The sequence below is a fragment of the Tympanuchus pallidicinctus genome, unplaced genomic scaffold, assembly GCF_026119805.1.
Source record: "Tympanuchus pallidicinctus isolate F22 unplaced genomic scaffold, pur_lepc_1.0 scaffold4, whole genome shotgun sequence".
In the NCBI taxonomy this organism is placed as follows: domain Eukaryota; kingdom Metazoa; phylum Chordata; class Aves; order Galliformes; family Phasianidae; genus Tympanuchus; species Tympanuchus pallidicinctus.
This window is the reverse complement of record NW_026294758.1, coordinates 38778487-38796726: the sequence shown is the minus strand read 5'-3', so window position 1 is coordinate 38796726 and position 18240 is coordinate 38778487. Positions and strand designations below refer to the sequence as shown.

At 38.6% G+C, this 18240-nt stretch overlaps 1 protein-coding gene across 4 annotated transcripts in view; it reads left to right on the top strand.

The window, feature by feature from the left end:
* The window catches only part of TMC1 (transmembrane channel like 1), a 112113-nt gene that overhangs the window by 44695 nt on the left and 49178 nt on the right, over nt 1–18240 (top strand). For 3 of the 4 annotated variants that reach the window (XM_052701305.1, XM_052701302.1, XM_052701303.1), the window contains exon 2: nt 11057–11236. In XM_052701305.1, the coding sequence (XP_052557265.1) occupies nt 11197–11236 (40 nt within the window). In that variant the 5' untranslated portion in view covers nt 11057–11196. Of the gene's footprint in view, nt 1–2429; nt 2531–11056; nt 11237–18240 lie in introns of those variants that run through there. The other variant, XM_052701304.1, reaches the window with a different exon arrangement.

The following is an 18240-nucleotide window of genomic DNA, read 5'->3' as shown; positions in this document are numbered from 1 at the left end:
GATGTGGTGTCAGGATCTATCTTGGACAGAGTGATCCTGAAATGGTAGAATTCTCAATTCTTGATGAAGTCAGTAGGGGAGGCAGCAAAACCACTGTCTTGGACTTCCAGAGGGTGGATTAGAAGTATTCAGAACTCTGGTAGGGAGAGTCCCTTGGGATTCAGTCCTGAGGGGTAAAAGGGTCCAGGAAGGCTGGGTGCTCCTCAAGAAGGAAGTCATAAAGGCACAGGAACAGGCTGTACACCTGTGCTGTAAGATGGACTAGTGAGGAAGAAGACTGGCATAGATGAACACAGAGCTTTTCCTGAGGTTTCAGGAGAAAAAGAGAATTTACCTCCAGTGGAAGAAGGGAAGGACAAGTCGAGTACAAGGAATTTGTTAGGATGTGCAGGGAGAGAATTAGAAAGGCAAAAGCCCATCTTGAACTCAACTTGGCCATTGGGATAAAAGAGAATAAAAAGCATTTTGTGAATATATTGACAGTAAGAGGAGGACTAAGGAGAATCTCCATCCTTTACGGGATGCATAGGGGACCATGAGCACTGAGGAAGAGGCTGAGGTTCTCAATGCCTTCTTCATGACTGTCTTTAAAAGTCAGACCAATTATCCTCAGGGTTCTCTAGCCTCTAATTTGGAAGTCTAGGATGGGGAGCAGAATTAACCCCCCAAGTTCAGGTGGAAACTCTCAGAGCCCTACAACTTCACCTGAACTGTCACAAGTCCATGGCACCAGATGGGATTTACCTGAGGATGCTGAGGGAGCTGGCAGAGTGGTAACCCAGCCACTTTCCATCATCCATCAGCAGTCCTGGTCAACTGGAGAGGTCCCAGAGGATTGGAAACTTGCCAGTGTGACTCCCATCGACAAGAAGGGTCATAAGGAGGATCTGGGAAGCTTGTCAGCTTGAGTTCTGTGCCAGGGAAGGTTATGGAGCAGATCATTTTGAGGGATGATTCCCTGGTTTGTGAAATAACCAGGAAATCAGGCCTAGCCAGCATGGATTCATGAAAGGCAGAACCTGCTTGTTCATCCTGATCTTCTTCTATGGTTAAGTGACCCATCTGGTGGATGAGAGAAAGGCTGTTGATATAGTCTACCTAGACTTCTGCAAAGCCTTTGACGCTGTCTCACACAGTATTCTCCTGTAGAAGCTGGCAGCCCGTGGCTTGGACAGTTACAAGCTTTGCTGGGTAAAGAACTGGCTGGATGGCCGGACCCAGAGATCGGTGGTGAATGGCGCTAAATCCAGCTGGTGACTGGTCACGAGTGGTGCTCCTCAGGGGCTGGTGCTCGGGCCTGTCCTCTTCAATATCTTTATTGATGATCCAGATGATGGGATTGAGTCCATAAATATGAATACAAGGCAGACTTATCTGAAAGTCCTGAATATCATGAAAATGTTACTAGAGGCTTGGAGGCTCTTGAACTTCATTCTTTCCTTCCCATTACAGAAGTCTGATCTCATTTGCCTAATTTGGTGGAATATGTTCTTTAAGGCACTGGTTTACACCAGTGAAAGTGCAGTTAAGTTCCCTTCATCAAATACCTTGTATCTCTGAAAGTGATGTTTCAAATAGTGAATAATGTAAACAACTTTTATTCCACTCTGTGCTAGAAGAAAGAATAGTTTAATCATACCTTATTTGCAGAACTTTTCTGAAAAGCTCCAGATAAATACTTCTTCTCCATACCTCCGCTGTGCTTCTTAAATTCATCTGCTGTATTTACATACATTGAAGACAATGAAAACTATTCTTCATAATTAGAAGAACATGAAAATTGTAAGTTCTAAAAAAACCTCATCATTACAAGACAAATGTCCCTCTCCCTTCAAACAAAACAAAACAAAACAAACTCAAAAAAACCAAAAACCAACCCCAAAATCCCACCAAAAAAATCCCCATCAAAACAAAAAAAAGACTGAGATGCAAAATAATTTTATAAAATAGTCTATGGTCAAACATGATTGAAAAAGTCATCCCTCAAGATTAGGATTTAGCTGCTATGTGAGTCGTAACATTAAGGAAATATTTGGATTTCATGATTTTTTCGGTGCTCATTTCTTCAGTGAAGAGGTTCACTGGTTCACTGAAAAGTTTTACTGCATCTTCTGACTTTTCCAGTGCTGTCTCCCCACCTCCAGGTTTGTACAATGGCCAGGCACTGCAAGTAGCATCCTTATTGCATCACTGCCCCTTGAACCATTTTGATACATCTCAACCCATGGGAAACAAAATCAAAAACATGGTCAGCTGTAGTTTTAAATCCACAGAATTGGTAAAATAACTCTTTAATGAAGAAGTCTTAGAAAAGTTGAATCCTGTCAGAAGACCAGTAAGGGTTTGTGTATTCAGACAACAGCTATCATCTGCTGATTGTTTTTGTAAACCACTTTCCTGTATTAGCACCTGACTGGCCTGCATGACTTCCCTGTTGACTGACTGACTTCTGCAGCTTCCCCAGGGCGTTAAGAATAAAGGCAACAAGGTTCTTCCAGTGCCTGTGGGAAGAAGCTGACCTCCAGGAATGGTAAGTCCTGGAGACTACCTGTGCAGATCAGACATCTCTGGGCTCCTGATATGTACTGGTATGGAGATGGTCAGTTCCTTCACTTGCATTTGCAACATCCCTAAAGATTCAGACTTCTCCTGTGAGTAAAGAGCAGTGCACAACTCTCAGTAGATATGTACAGTTGCAAGTTTTAGCTGTCCTTGAAAACTTCAGGAAGATGTATTGATGCTATGTACTCTGGAGTGCCACTTATTGACACTTCTCATATAGCATATTTACAGCTGTACCACATAATTAATTAATTAATTTTCTCACATATGCTTTCACATCAGCTTCTTCACAACAACTTTCAGTTTGGCGGTGCAGATCCCTTTATCCAAGACTGCAGGGTAGATTCTTCACTGTACTCTCCATGGAGGATCCCCTTATCTCCCACTATACCTAGAATAGAAGCCCACACCCAGCTCATTGCTCTACAGAGCCATCAAACAAGGCTTCAAACACCAAACCTGTCTCTTCATCCATCTTCCTTGCTTGTTATAATCATTTTATCTCTGCTCTTCTGCTGCCTTTTGCAGGTATCTTGGGATAGAAGTTCAAGTGTCTCTACTGAAGCATGTAAACAATGTACACATAGCTACTGGAAAACAGCTAATACCTCTATATAATCAAATAGAAATTTTCAAAGATGATGGTGATGATTAGAGTAATAGTCATGGATATTGAAGGACGATTCAGTTGAGTAATTTAATGTGACTGATTCCAAAGGAAAACTGGACTTTGTCATTCAAAATCTGCTTTTTTTCTTTGATGGAAGAATAGTTGATCTCCAGTGTATGCATCTTTCTTGCTCATGTTTCTAGTTTACGTCTGTAAGTAGTGTACTTTCTACTGATTGGTGACCATTTAGTCTTAGAAACACCTACCAAAGAAATGCAATTTGCAAGAAACACCAGAATTTGACTGTCTTCAGAGTCTTTATCTCCTGCACTTAACTGCTGTCTGGGTGTTGTTCTGATATTTGTTTCATTTTAAGCATACAAACATACTGAAAATGGTGAGGATGTTATTTATATCACTGTCATATCAGCTAAGAATCACATTTAATCTCTGCCTTCCAAATGACAGATCAGTTGAAATCTGAACAAGTCATGAACAGACATGGCACAAGACTAACATGGTTTAATTTCATGCTACCTCTTTTCACAGAATTGTGGAATGTTTTTTCATCTCTGCAACCTATACCAATGCTCAGTCACTTGCCCACTAAACAAATGCTTGTGGATGTTTAGACTTGTCCTCCTGTGTTGCAGTTTATGTCCATTACATCTTATCATGTCAGTGGTCACCGCTGGAAGGAGTCTGATTCCAGCCTAATTCTTCCTTCAGGTATTTATGGACATTTGGTGGAATCTTCTCTGAGACTTCTCTTTTCCAGGCTAAGGAGTCCCAGACTTTTCAGCCTATTCCCATGAAGAAATGCTTTAGTTCTTCATCATCTTAGTGGCCTTGAGTCACACTCTCTCTGGTATTGCAATATCTGTCTTCTACTGGAGACCTCAGAACTGAACACAGAACTCCGGGTATGGCCCGACTAATATGATTAGGGTGGAAGAATCACCTCTCCTGATCTGCCTGCAATAGTTTGCCTCATGCAGCCTAGGATACGATTAGCCTGCATAGTGGTAAGGTCAAATTGCTTACTCATGCTCAACTTGATATCTCTCAGGACCACCAGGTACCCTTCTGCAATGCTGCCTTTGAATTGAGTATCCCTGAGCATGTCCTGGTGGCTGGGGTTGTTCCTCTTCAAAAGCAGGACTCTAGGCTACTTGTTGACCTTCATGAAGCTCTTGTCAACCCATCTCTCCAGCCAGCAGAGGTCCCTCATGCTAATGTGAACTTCTGGTGAATCTGCCACTCTCCATGGTTTTTATTGCTTGAGTAATCAGCTTTCTGAAGTAGTGAGACCATAATATTTTGCAGATTTCGTGGTGAATGGGTCACTTGCGTTAACATATGACTAAATCAAATGTATTGCCATCTGCTGGTAGGAGCTAAAACTGCAGCTTTTTAAGGGACTTCACTTTCTGGAGTTTCTGACAGTACTATCTCTGAGTAAATTTTGTCTGTTGTAGGATGCTCGTTGTAGTTTGCGTGGCTATAGTATTTAGCAGGTCTTGATCTGTCATTTGCACATGGCATTGAGGATTGCAGAGTCATGAAGTCTGAGGATTTTAATGCCCCTGAATGCATCCTGTCTAAAGCAATCTGTGCAGGCTGGAAATTCTGTTCTCCCTTTTTAGACTGCTCCAGCTGTGCTTAGGATACTAATATTAAGTACTTCAAGACATGTAACAATTAGGTAAGAAGCAGTGGTTCCAAATCTCATAACAAATAAGCAGTAAATAGTTGCACCAAGGTGTAAATCTACAGTGAATTATTCCATCCTCCTCTTATTGAAGCCAAAGCTAAGCAGCAAAAACAATTATCTGAGGAATATGCCTTTTCATCACTATAGCAGGTGCTATGAGCAGAGTAGCAGTGTGTCATATCAGATGTTATTATTGAAGAAAGCAGCTGTATTCATGACTGTGCAGCCAGACGTGCATTTTGGTTAGGATAAGAACAAGAGTAGAATTTGAAGTAAAAAGAAGCATTATCACTGGAGGAAACTTATGTACACATTTTCATACAAAATACTAAAAAACAGAACGTGAATATGTGGAAACTTTAATAAATATTTTTCTTTGTAAAAACAAATTCATTTAGCATTTTTTTCCTCCTGATTTTAAAGCTGTTTTTGATTCTAATTCTAATGATAGTAGTGACACAGATTTACTGATCAATAGCAGTTTGGATAAATTCCTTTAAAATTCCACCCTGATTTCTTGTGATCCACTTAGAAAATCTTAAAAATGTGTTGTTTCTTTTTTTCATAAGACTTCTGGGGCTTGCAGAATATGCCCTATGAGGAGAGACTGAAGGAACTGGGACGGTTCAGTATAGGGAAAAGGAGGCTGAGGGGAGACTTATTGCTCTCTTCCAGTATCTGGAAGGAGCTTACAGTGTGAGCCGGGTTGGTCTCTTCTCACTGGTGACAGGTGACAGGATGAGGGGAAATGGCCTCAAGTTGCGCCATGGTTAGTTTAGGTTGGATATCAGGAAAAACTTCTTTACAGAAAAGGTTGTTAAGCACTGGAATAGGCTCCCCAGGAAGGTGGTTGAGTTAACTTCCTTGGATGTGTTTAAAATCCATTTAGATGTGGTGCTCAGGGACATGATTTAGCGAAGAGTCGTTAGGATAATATGGTTAGGTCGTGGTTGGACTCGATGATCTTTAAGGTCTTTTCCAACCTGAGTGATTCAACGATTCTAGTGCTTTTCCCTTGAACCCAATTTTTGTGTCTACAAGTAGAGATAAGAGTACCTAAATACAATTAAAAATACAGCTGCTTTTCTTTTGTTTCAGCTTCCAGATTTTCAAAGATATTTGTAATACATTGTTTCAGAAATGTTAGAGAAGCCTCAATTGGTTCCAGAAACAATACATGCTAAACTTGATTTAAATTTCATATAGACATCTGGCTTGGGTGTTAGATTTGCCTTTTCATTTGATGTTCTCTACCCACACAAATTTTGTTTGCATGTCAATTTATGAAGTAGCTGTGTTTTTTCCTTTTTCTATGAATACCAGTGTGGCTTCAGAGCAAGGTTACCAGTGTTTCTGTTTCACAATAGTGCCTGATCAGTGTTCAGGAGCTGAAAAGCTAATTTGGGAGTCAGTATTGATGCAAGCCAGCTTTTATGTTTCTTCCATGAAATTAATTAATGGGATTTGTAATTAATGGGATTTGTCACCTGACACGGTGTCTGCTCAGCCTCGACAGGGACTCCTGGTGCTTCCACCACTACCGTGCTTTTGACATACGGCAGGGTTGTGTCCCTTGAGGATGTTTTGACCCTCCTGGGGTCACCAGCATCCTGCCCTGGCCCTCCCATTGTAGCCTCCTTTTGCTCCCAGACATGATCTGTGTAACCATCCACTGAGCTGTGAAACGATGTGGGATAATGAGGATGTTAGGTGCAGACTTAACCATTAATGCTGTTCAGGCTTGTTGACTCATTTGGATGCAGTAGGTTAGGGAAGGATCAATGCAGGTATTACCTTACATAGTAAAAAAAGGCCTTTTCAGTAGCAGTGCAGTGACTTCTGCTTTCATATCCACATCTAGAATTGCCTGATTTTACCATCTGATTCAACAGATCAGAATATGCCTTTTGAGCACCCAAAGCAAAACAGCATTTTAAAATTCCATCCTGAAAAGCAATCTCGGTAGAAAAGGTCTAGAAAATTATTTATTGCCTTAGGTTTAACAATGTATATGGAAACCAATGGAAAATACATCTTGAATCGCAGAAAGTCAACAAGCAGAATGTTTCATCTTACTAGAAGGACACCATGACAGTTATTTTACTGTTAGTAGGTTATGTCACTATAACTTAAATGCTGACTACAAGCAAAATTGAGCCTGAGAAATTTACCGGAACTCAAATATTTGTGCCAACCACAGTTATGTTGTCATTATTTGATGTCAACTTTATCTACTTTGGCTATCAAACTAGTTATCATTTAATGACATTAGGAAGAATATGTGAACAAATAGTTTACTCTTCCTTCAATGCAGGGTGTTTTATCAGTTTTGGTTATGGTAAAGGGGTAATTATTTGTTTTGATCTTCAGCCTTTGTATATTGTGCATACTTCTGAATTTTTATTGTGTAGAAATTGTCTCTGATGAGGAGGTACAGATTTGAACAAATAAAAGTGTGACATATTTGCTAAAAGAAAAAATGTTCAATGAAGTCATTAAGGAATGAGCCCAGGTTCTCTTGACCTGTCTCCATTTTTTATTTTTTTTCTATCATTTGTTATGGAATTCATTAACTCCATGTTGTTCTGATTGCCGTCACATAGAGATAAATTAAATGTAGGGTATTTATTTATTTATTTTTCTGCACAACTGATGTGCTGCAGAGAGGATGAAAGCTGATCATGCCTGCTAAACCATGTCCCTAATGGCAACATCTGCACCCTTCTTGAACACCTCCAGATATGGTGACTCAACCACCTCCCTGAATATCCAATGCCTTACCACTTTCAGAGATTAATTTGTTCCTAATATCCAACATGAATCTTCCTAGCACAACTTGAAACCATTACCTCTTGTTGCTAGTTATGTGGGAGAAGAAACTGACAGCCACCTCACCATAACCTCCTGTCAGGGAGTTAAAGAAGGTGATAATGTCTCCCCTGAGCCTCCTCTTCTCAAGACTAGGCAATCCCAGTTCTCTCAGCTGCTCCTTGTAAGACCTGTGCTCCAGACTGCTCACCAGCTTCATTGCTTTCCTCTGAACATGCTCCAGGGCCACACTGTCTTTCTTGTACTGAACACAGTACTTGAGGTGTAGTCTCAAATGCTAGTACAGGGGGACAGTCACTTCCCTGACTCTGCTGTTTTTGAAGCAAGCCAGGATGCTTGGCCTTCTTGGCTACCTAGTCACACTGCTGGCTCATGTTCAGCTGGCTGCTGACCCACGTTCTGAGATCCTTCCTTCTGTGTAGCCTTCCAACCACTCTACCCTAAGCCTGTAGCATTTCCTGGGGTTCCTGTGGCCAAAGTGCAGGATCTGGGGCTTAGTCTTATTGACCTTCATCCCACTGGTCTCAGCCCATCTATCTAGCCTGTCCAGATTGCTCTATAGGGCCTTCCTTCTCCCAAGCAGATTGACACTTCCTCCCAGCTTGGCGTCACTTACATTCTTACTGAGGATGCACTCAATACTCTCATCCAGATCAATAAAGCCCCAGTACTGACTCCTACAGAACATATGACTATGATTCTGTGATTCTTTGATTCTTTGATTATTCCCCATCTGGATTTAAATCCATTTATCACCACTCTCTGGGCCCAGCTCCTCAGCCATTTTTTTACCCAGAAAAGACAACACCTGTCTACAGAATCACAGAATCACAGAATGGCCAGTTGGAAGGGCCCTCAAGGATCATGAATCTCCAACACCCCTGCCACATGCAGGGCCACTAACCTCCACATTTAATGCTAGACCAGGCTGCCCAGAGCCTCATCCAATCTGGCCTTGAACACCTCCAGCGACGGGGCATCCACAACGTCTCTGGGCACCTCAGAGTTGCAAGAGCACACTGCTGGCTCATGTTGAGTTTTTCATCCATCAGGACCCCCAGGTCCTTCTCTGCAGGGCTGCTCTCAAGCACTGCTCCTTCCAGTCTGTATGGATGCCTGGGATTCCTCTGGCCCAAGTGCAAAACTCTGCACTTTGCTGTGTTGAATCTCATCAGGTTCACCTGGGCCCACCTTTCAAGCCTCTCAAGGTCCCTCTGAATGCCATCCCTTCCTTCCACTGTGTCAACTGCGCCACTCAGCTTGGTGTCCTCAGCAAACTTGCTGAGGGTGCACTCGATTCCGTCATCGATGTCATTGATAAAGATGTTGAAGAGCACCGGTCCCAAGACAGACCCCTGGGTGACACTGCTAATTACCAGCCTCCACCTGGACATAGAGCCATTGATGACCACCCTCTGTCTGCGGCCTTTCAACCAGTTTCTTATCCAATTTGGAGATAAGGATGTGGTGGGGGACCATGTCAAAGGCCTTGCTCAAGTCCAGGTAAATGACATCGGTCGCCTTTCTCTTGTCCACTGATGCTGTCACTCCATCATAGAAGAGCACCAGATTGGTCAGGCATGACCTTCCCCTGGTGAAGCCGCGCTGGCGGTTTCGGGTCCCACACCCTATCCTCATGTGATTAAGCATGTTACGCAGGATGATCTGTTCCACGATCTAAGCCATGAGCTGCCAGTTTCTCCAGGAGAGTACTGTGGGAGACAGTGCCAGAGTCTTTGCTGAAGTTGAGGCAGAGAATGTCCACAGCCTTTCCCTTATCTGCCAGGCAGGTCTCATGGTCAAAGAAGGAGAGGAGGTTTGTCAAGCAGGACCTACCTTTCATGAGTCCATGCTGGCTAGACCTGATGCCCTGATTGTCCCACAATGCTATGTGATTGCAATCAAAATGATCTACTCCATAACATTCCCTGGTCAGGCTGATGGGCCTGTCATTTCCTGCATCATCCTTGTTGTACACAGGTGTCACACTAGCGAGTCTCCAGTCCTCTGGGACCTTCTCAGTTGACGAGGACTGCTGATAAATGATGGAAAGTGACTTGGCGAGCACTTCTGCTTGCTCCATATGTACTCGTGAGTAGATTTAATTGAGTCCCAGATGCTTGTGATAGGTGGAATAGCAGGTCACTGTTTCCTCCTGAATTATGGAGGTTTATTCTGCTCCCCATCTCTGTCTTCCATGTCAGGGATCTGAGTACTCTGAGGGTAACTGATCTGACTATTAAAGGCAGAAGCAAAAAAAGGCATTGAGTACCTCAGCCTTTTCCTCATCCTTTGTGGTAATGTTCTCTGCCACATGCAATAAAGAATGGAGATTCTTCTTGGCCTTCTTTTGTTGTTTATGTGTGTAGGTTGCTCCAAAAGTAATTCCTCCCATTTATTTCTGTGGAAACTACACGGCAACAAAATGTAAGAAAATATTGGTCGGAAGGTTCAGCCTCTACTGCCATACACCAATATTTACCTCTGACATTGTTGATCAACGTAATAGAATAGTAGGCATTACTTTCAGAGCAGCCTTCATATTTGTGAAAACATTTTTTGTTATTTTTCACAAGAGTGGCCAGATTATGTTCTAGCTGGGTTTTTGCCTTCTCATTTCCTCTTTGCAACATCTTTGTACTATCTCGAAGTTGCCTGTCCTTTCTTCCAAAGATGATACTTGTAATACATTATTTCTAATTTTTATTTCCAAGCCTGACTTGTGTCTCATTAATAAAATGTTTGCTTTGTCTAATCATAAAAGCTGCCTAGTGTTGTAAGTCCATGGTGACTCAGGGTAAATCTGTTACTGCATACTTGGTATGGTATATGCATACTGAGAGAAGCAAAAAATCTTAAGGGAATTTCTACATCCAGTGATGCAAACATAAACCAACAGATATATCAGTGTCAAGTTCCATTTGCTGTATTTTAAATGTGTTTTAGGATGCTTTTTTTTTTTTTTTTTTTTTTTTTTTTTTTTTGTAAAGGTATGCAATCTAAATATGTATCTATGACAAAGGTTGTTTTTCATAAGAAATAACCATTCATATGCAGTCTTCCATATGCAACACTGTTAAAGTGTAGACCTGCATACAGTGTCAGAGTTTCTCCATGTGAACACCACGCAACATCTGTGTCTACCAATGCACTTTAACATTTAAACATTGCTGTTAGTCATAGATGAGTACATTGCAGGATTTTTTTTTTTTTTTTTCCTGTAATAAGAAGATGAACAATTTCTTCCATTCTTTTGACCCTAGCATGCAAAACCTAAGTAGTAAACTAAACATTCATGAAAGATTAATTACTTAGGAAATTAGTATCTTCTTATATTTCAGTCGGTGAAACTTCAGCACCAGCTGTGCAGTGACAGACGGGACAAAGTTGATGTGGATAACACTTTATAACAGACCGCTCAACCTTCAGACAATCTCCTATACTGGTGGCATCTGGAGCAGCCCTGTGAAATACAGTCACAATGCCTAAAAATGAAAAGCCAGCCACCAATGAAGGAAATGGTAATTACAGCTATAATTATATGTATGAAGTGTATACTCTTTTTCTGTATGTAGCTCAACAATGTGAAAATTTTGTTTTCTTCTTGTTTCTTTTGATGCAAATTTGCTTTTATCATAATTCTTCATCTTTTGTTCAAATGTGTGCTTTACTTCCCCTTTGAAGACAGTTTTGCAAGTTGGTTAGCTGTGGGAAGGCAGTTGCTCTCCACTAGTGAGTAAATGAAAAGATTCGACCACAGTCCAGTTACTTGTTATACATTTATATGCAGTTGGAGGAAAGATTGAGGAAATTAGGGTATTGTGTGGCTTCTGTAAGATACATAAGTGCAATGGCCCTTTTGTTCATTCCTTTCAACATTTGGTGTTAAAATCAAGCACATACTTTATAGTAAGATAAAACATTAACAATAATTCTGTACTGATACTGGAATGATCTGGATACAAGAAACATTTTTGTACGATTACAATGGTGTGATTTTTTTCTGACAAATTGCAAAGCATCTTGTTAATGTGGGAAGTGTTTTAATTTTCAACAACAACATTTGTTTAAAGAAAGGATCAAGAATATTGATCTTTTTTAAATATAAGGTTGGCATGACGTTCAGAATGGCAGAACATGAATGAATTCATTCTTGCTAGGTCTTGCTAAATACCAGGGCTGACGTTATGTAAAAATGTTTTTTTTTTCTTTTTTTTCTTTTTAATCTACACCCATAATATGAAACAGGAGTAAAATAAGATATGCTTCAGTAGAAAAATTCAGAAAGGACTTAGAATTTATCAGAATATAACCCATAGTCCAGTTAGTGGTGATAATATTTTTTTTACTCCTATGTGAGCATGTGAGCATCTTCATTTTTTTTCCCCCTTTTTTTTTTCACAAATACTGATACTGACATTTTCTAAGCAGTACTTGCTAACTGAGCTCCTTTTAACAAGGAAGAAAAACAGAATTTAGTGTAATATAGGCAAAATATTTATCAGCCTAAGTAAAATTTTTCTTCTTGCTTGAACATAGGCTGTATTTTTCATATAAATTCATGTTTTATATAGACTCATGATAACAATGCAATGAATAAGCTAAGTAAATCACATTTCAGAACCTAAAGAGTTCAGATCAGTATCATTTACTGTCATTTCACATGTACGAGGCACTGTACATTTAATATTCTTATCCCAGTACTTGAAGTAAAGTCTTCAGTGAGAACAATGAAAACTTGCCCAGAGTCAATCCAAGGAGGGAAACGGAAGTGAATCCGCAGAGATGGTGGCTTGGAAAACTTTATCTGTGCTCTCATGAAGGGGGTGATTTCTGATTTTCTTTGAATTATCTACTTCCCCTGCCTTCTGCGAGAAACAATTCTAACACTTTGAAGTACTTAAGTACAGCTCAAAAGGAAAATGGAAAAGCAGACCGTAGTCAGATGGACTATCTACTGCCAGCCTTCCATTCCCATTTAATCTATGCTACCTCATTCTCTTGTTTTAGCAGAACATTTAGAAGACATTCATCATTTTTCCTTACCAGTGGAAAATCAACAAGCAATTCATGGATGTAAATCAAAATAAAATGATTTGTTTCCTATAGTTCCCATCTGTAATTTTCAAATGTTGACTGGGCTAAAACTAGTTATAGCCAACTTTACCAGACTACTGGTGTCTTCCTCACTTGGTACTATAAATATTCTGTCTACTTTATATCTATATATATCTATATATATATTTATATCTGCCATTCTGATCTATATCATTGGTAGTTTAGATGCAGAAAAATAAACAGTATATTTGCTTGTGTGACTGAATATGAATTATTGTTTTACTTAATAAATTCAGAGCTACTGCCAACAGGATATCTTTTCAGACAGTAACTTTTATTTTAATCCATAGGAAGAAAATACATAACTCTATATGTGAAAAGCATAAAAATTCAGGCATGGTCTCAAGTATTAAGCGTTCTAGTAATTCTAGAATTGCAATTCTTATTCGTAAGGCCTGTGTTTCAATTCATATTTTAGTTTTAAAAAAATCTGGGATACCTTGAAAGGCAGTATTCTATGAAGGTTTGCTTTTCATTGCTATGACTATGAAATTATCTTTCCTTCTTAAACAGAGCCATTTTGGAAAGATGCAAACAAGGTACTTGGCTGTCTCTACAGTGTGTTTATTTGCTGTAGAACTGAGCAGAGAGCAATTCTGAACTATTGATCAGGTTCAAAGAAGCCATAAGTCTGGAAATAAAACTGCGATGTTAACTGTACATCAGATTCCTGGTACAAATCCGAAAATAAAGTAGAAGAAGCATAATATTCATGATATTTTTTATACAAGAAATAAATAATCTGATGTATGCTTTTGGGCTTTGACATGTATTCTTTTTTTTTGTTTTGTTTTGTTTTGTTTTGTTTTGTTCTATTTTGGGTTTTTTTGGTTTTTTTTTTTTTGTACACAATAACATGCTGTGCTTCTGTATCTGTGACGTGGACAACGACAGATATAAATTATATGTAATTGAATTTGGAATACATTGATTGATAACTTATAAAACTCTTCTGTTTCTCCCAGTCTTTCTAGATTGCTCCAGAGAAAAGTTTCACATGCTAACTGTTAGGTTTTCAGTATTGGTGCTGTTGTAATTTGTTAAAATTCATCATTTCCAAGTTCTGTTACTCCATCAAATCTGAATCTTGTTTTAGCCTTTGATAAGATGCTGTAGTATTAAAAAAAAAGAAAAAAGAATAAAAAGAAAAAAAAAAGAAGTATTTTCAAGAATATTTATCAGGTTAGTCAAATATTTTTTTTTTTTTTTTTTTTTTTTTAAATATGGCACAAGAGATACACAGAAGCTCAAAAAAAAAAAATAAAAAAATTGCATATTATCAGCCTTGGACATACTGAGAGACTTGGGCCCTGTATTTCCCGGCAATTAGTTCATTATTGTCGAACCTCAGCTCTCTCGTCAATAACTTTTTATCCAAATCACAGTAGAAATTTGTTGGTCTTCTTTAACTCCAGTTGGCTGTGCAACTTTTATCTACCTGATGTTTCAAGTGTGGGACTGGACTGTTATTAAAATATAAAGCTTCCAAGGGTCTAAACTTTTGCTGAAAGGAATGTATGAAAAACTTATGTGATGACGTGAGGTGTGGAATAAAAGGATGAAACAAATACATTCAGTCTCTTTTTACTATGTTTTTAACTGCTAGAAATGGAACTGGATTTTTGGCCGAAGTTTATGGTGTTTAGCCAGGGGTATTCTGCAGATCACTGACGGGGACATCCTTTACTGGGGCGTAGAGTAAGACTTTATGTCAGGCTTTATAGTGCCTTGTACTTCAACCAAAGTCTGTTTCTTGCATTTTGGAATTACACTGAGAGCAAGAGCTCTCTAATATGAATACCTCATATCTTAGATAAGTGCACCAGTTCACTCTTCTGTAGACTTTCCTTGAGTTCTTGATTTTCCTTGAGCTCTTTATTATTTCTGGTGTGTTTTAGAGCTGTTATTTCTAGTGATATTTTTCCTCACAGACGTATTGCGAGGAACTGCATTATTTACATGAAATAATATTATGGAAATTATGTAAATTCTAAGAATTGAATTTTATACAGATGTGCCCATTCTTTTTGTTTGAAATTTCACAAGAGTTTTTTGTCCCTCATGGCTTCTATTTCTGCTTTTTGGTCACCCACTTTATTAGCTGTCTATCTTTCTGTCACTGGAAAAAATCCAGCTTGGTTTTGCTGAGAGGAAGATACAATAATAATTGCTTGCAAGACACTATCTGCATATAATCCATTTAATTGGCTTAACAATTAATTAATAAATATACACCTATTTTATGACTTGAAAAATAGGCAAAGAATCTGATAGCATTTTTAGGTTCATATGCAGGTCTCCACTGATGTTTTTTCAAGGCATGGATACTCCAGAATTGATTAGCAGCAGCTGGTTTTACACAGTACCATTTTAAGCAGTAATATTACAATAGCAGGCAATGTTTTATGGAGTAGTTCCAAGAATCATTATCACTTCCATAATGAGAAATTAAGGCAACCTTGTGGCATAAAAAAAAAGGTTAATAGAAAAGCATGAAATCTGGCATATGTCCTCTGGTAATGAAATGCAAAGGATTTGAGAAGATAAGAATAAAACATTTCCTCACTATGCTAGTTGGCCACTTCACAACAAAGACTCCTGTGGTTTTATAGATTATATTCTGCCCTTAATTTCCTTGCCAGCCAGCACTCTATGCTCTCTCCTAAACTCTCTTCTGAGATTAACGTTCTGTCTCTGACATGTATATTATTTTGAATTGAGATTCAGTACACTCTCTAGCTGTCTCATATCCAGCTATAGTTCAAAACATAAATAAGACTTGAAGAGATATGATAACTTACTCAAATCAGACTTCTATTGCCCTTAGTCTAGAATGAAGACAAACTTTCCTCAGACTAGTAAGTAAAAGAAATCCGTAAGCAATTGGCTTTCCTTGAGCATAGGAAGTTATGGAATATAAATTCAAATATGCCTGATATTAAACCCATTTAATCAGGGTTGGATGCAGTATCCTAGAAGATTTGACAGCTGAGCAATAGTTTGCTCTGATTTCTTATAAATTCAAGTTATCTGACTCAAACCACAATTACCTGACATGAGCTTTATGAGAGCTACAACTGTGAAGAAATGAGGTCCACTTTTCTGGAACCTCGTGTAATTCTAGATATTGCTGTAGCATGTAGGCAGCTTGCTGTCTGTCAGCACTTTGATGAACTTTTGATAAGTAAGATGCCATGTGGATACGTTTAAAAAAGTAGAAGACAAGCTGTACACCTAGAAGGATCCTACACAGTGATGATTTTGTTTCTGCATCTAAGACTCTACATTCCTACTTTAATTAGAGCATTTTTGATGCTCTTTGTTTTTCCTACAGAATGGTAATACTATACTGAATTGCAGGTTTTCAGAGATTGCTGCAATATGAGTGCAGGGTTGGATAGCTGTGCAGCTTATATGAATGCGTGCATACATGCTATTCAAGACAGACCTGAGGGATAGCAAAGAATCTTTGCCTCTTTCCTTAATGAGTTTTGTTCCCTTGAACTTCTAGTTCTACTCTGAGCTTCAGCTTTTCTTGTCACACAGTTCATGATGTACATTGCAATACAGAGTTTTATCTGAATTCTGCCTTTTAAAAATAAATTCTGTGCAATGCTTCAGGCATCACACCCCACAACCTGGAAGAGAGCTCTCATTCTGTATATACAGCAGAAAGAGTGATATCTGAACATTTCACCAAAATCTTTGTAGCTGAGTGCGGCACAGGGAACATTTAAGTGCTTTCTGTGTGAATCATAGCAATGTGCATACCATTGAGTCTCAGGAGAACTGATAATAGTTGTCTTATCATGAATAAGTTGCTTATCATGAAAGGAATAGGAGGCTCTTTTGTTATGTTTTGTTTTGTTTTCATTGTAAGCTCAGAAACAAATTGAGTATGTTTTGTATCCGTAGGTAAGCATGGGTCTGTGGAGACAGGAATGTTCTGAAGTTTGGAGATAAAATAATTTTTTGCAGAAATCATTTTTTAAAATGGACTTTGGATGCTTCTTTGGATGCCTGTAGCACTCTCTACTCTTTTGGCCACATGATTCTCTATTATCATTGGTTGTTTTTTTCTAGACTCATTTTATGGAAACAGCCACTCTCATTTGATTTCATGTTTTGTTCTTTTTTCTTTCTTTCTTTTTTTTTTTTTTTTTTTTTTTTTTCATCATTCTGTGAAAACTTGTTATTATTTGTGTGCCTGTGAACTTTTATTTAAAAAAGATTTAAGCACACAGGCTCCCTATTCACATACACTCCCTTACAACAGCATGCTTGGTACTTTCTTTAAGAATCGATTAGTTTCACATTTAATTTTTCCTGAAATACTTGATTCAGACTATCACATTTTTTACCCTTATGATAAAATTAATTGAAGAAAATTAATTAAAGATTTAAAAATTAATTGAAGTTCAACATCTATACTGGGCTGTATTTAATCCTGTATTACATAGTTCATAGTTAATTTCAATATTATGTTAATTGCAGCCTGGCACACTTTCACCAGTAATGCACGTTTCAGTGTGCATGATAAATCTCCATCTGACTGCTTGTTGTACGTACTCTGGGGAATCTCCACTGAGGCCAGTCTTGTATCTTTAAGTGCTTCCCTGGGAATCTCTTTTTGGCTAGTGAAGATCAGTGAAAGCATTAGCTGCAAATAAAAAACCATGCCCTACTGTGGCATGCAGAGTGTATCTTTAGAAGTGCCTGTTGTCATCTTTGCAGACTTTCAATAGCAAAGTAATGATCTTTGTCTAATGGAGATCTAGTTACTGTCAGCAACAGAAGGCATATGTCCAGAGAGAACAAAGGAGCACTTATTTTCACATTCCACTGATGATATTATGATAACATTTTTTGCATTGTCTTAAAAAAAATATTGTGCAGGTGCTGTTGACTTGGTAGCAATTGTAATTACAATAAAATGTTTTGTGAAGGGAACTTAAGCTCTCTTCATCAGTCCTAGTTTTAAAATGCCAGTCAAATTCTGTGTGGTAATACTTTGCATGTTACTGTACAGAGTAAAACAATACCCTGGATTCTTTCTTGTTTTCAGTCTTGCATGTTTTAATATTTTCTTTGATACTAGATAGAACTAAGAAGTTGATCCTGACAGTTAGCTGTAACAATTCCTAGATAAATGTTTGTTCATAATTTTTCAGTTAGTCTCTGTGGCTTCATAAAATCTATGAAAGTAACTAGAGAATGGGTGGAGAAAGACAGAATGTAAAGAAGAGTCCAAAAGATTTATGCATGAGTGAAGAAGGAAAATAATTGTACTTTGCTCTAGTCTGAAAACTGTAACACAGAGATCACAACACGCCACATATCCTGTCTGTAGGAGGGATGGCATACTTGTATATATCAAGCATATACATCTGAACATACATGCTGTGTT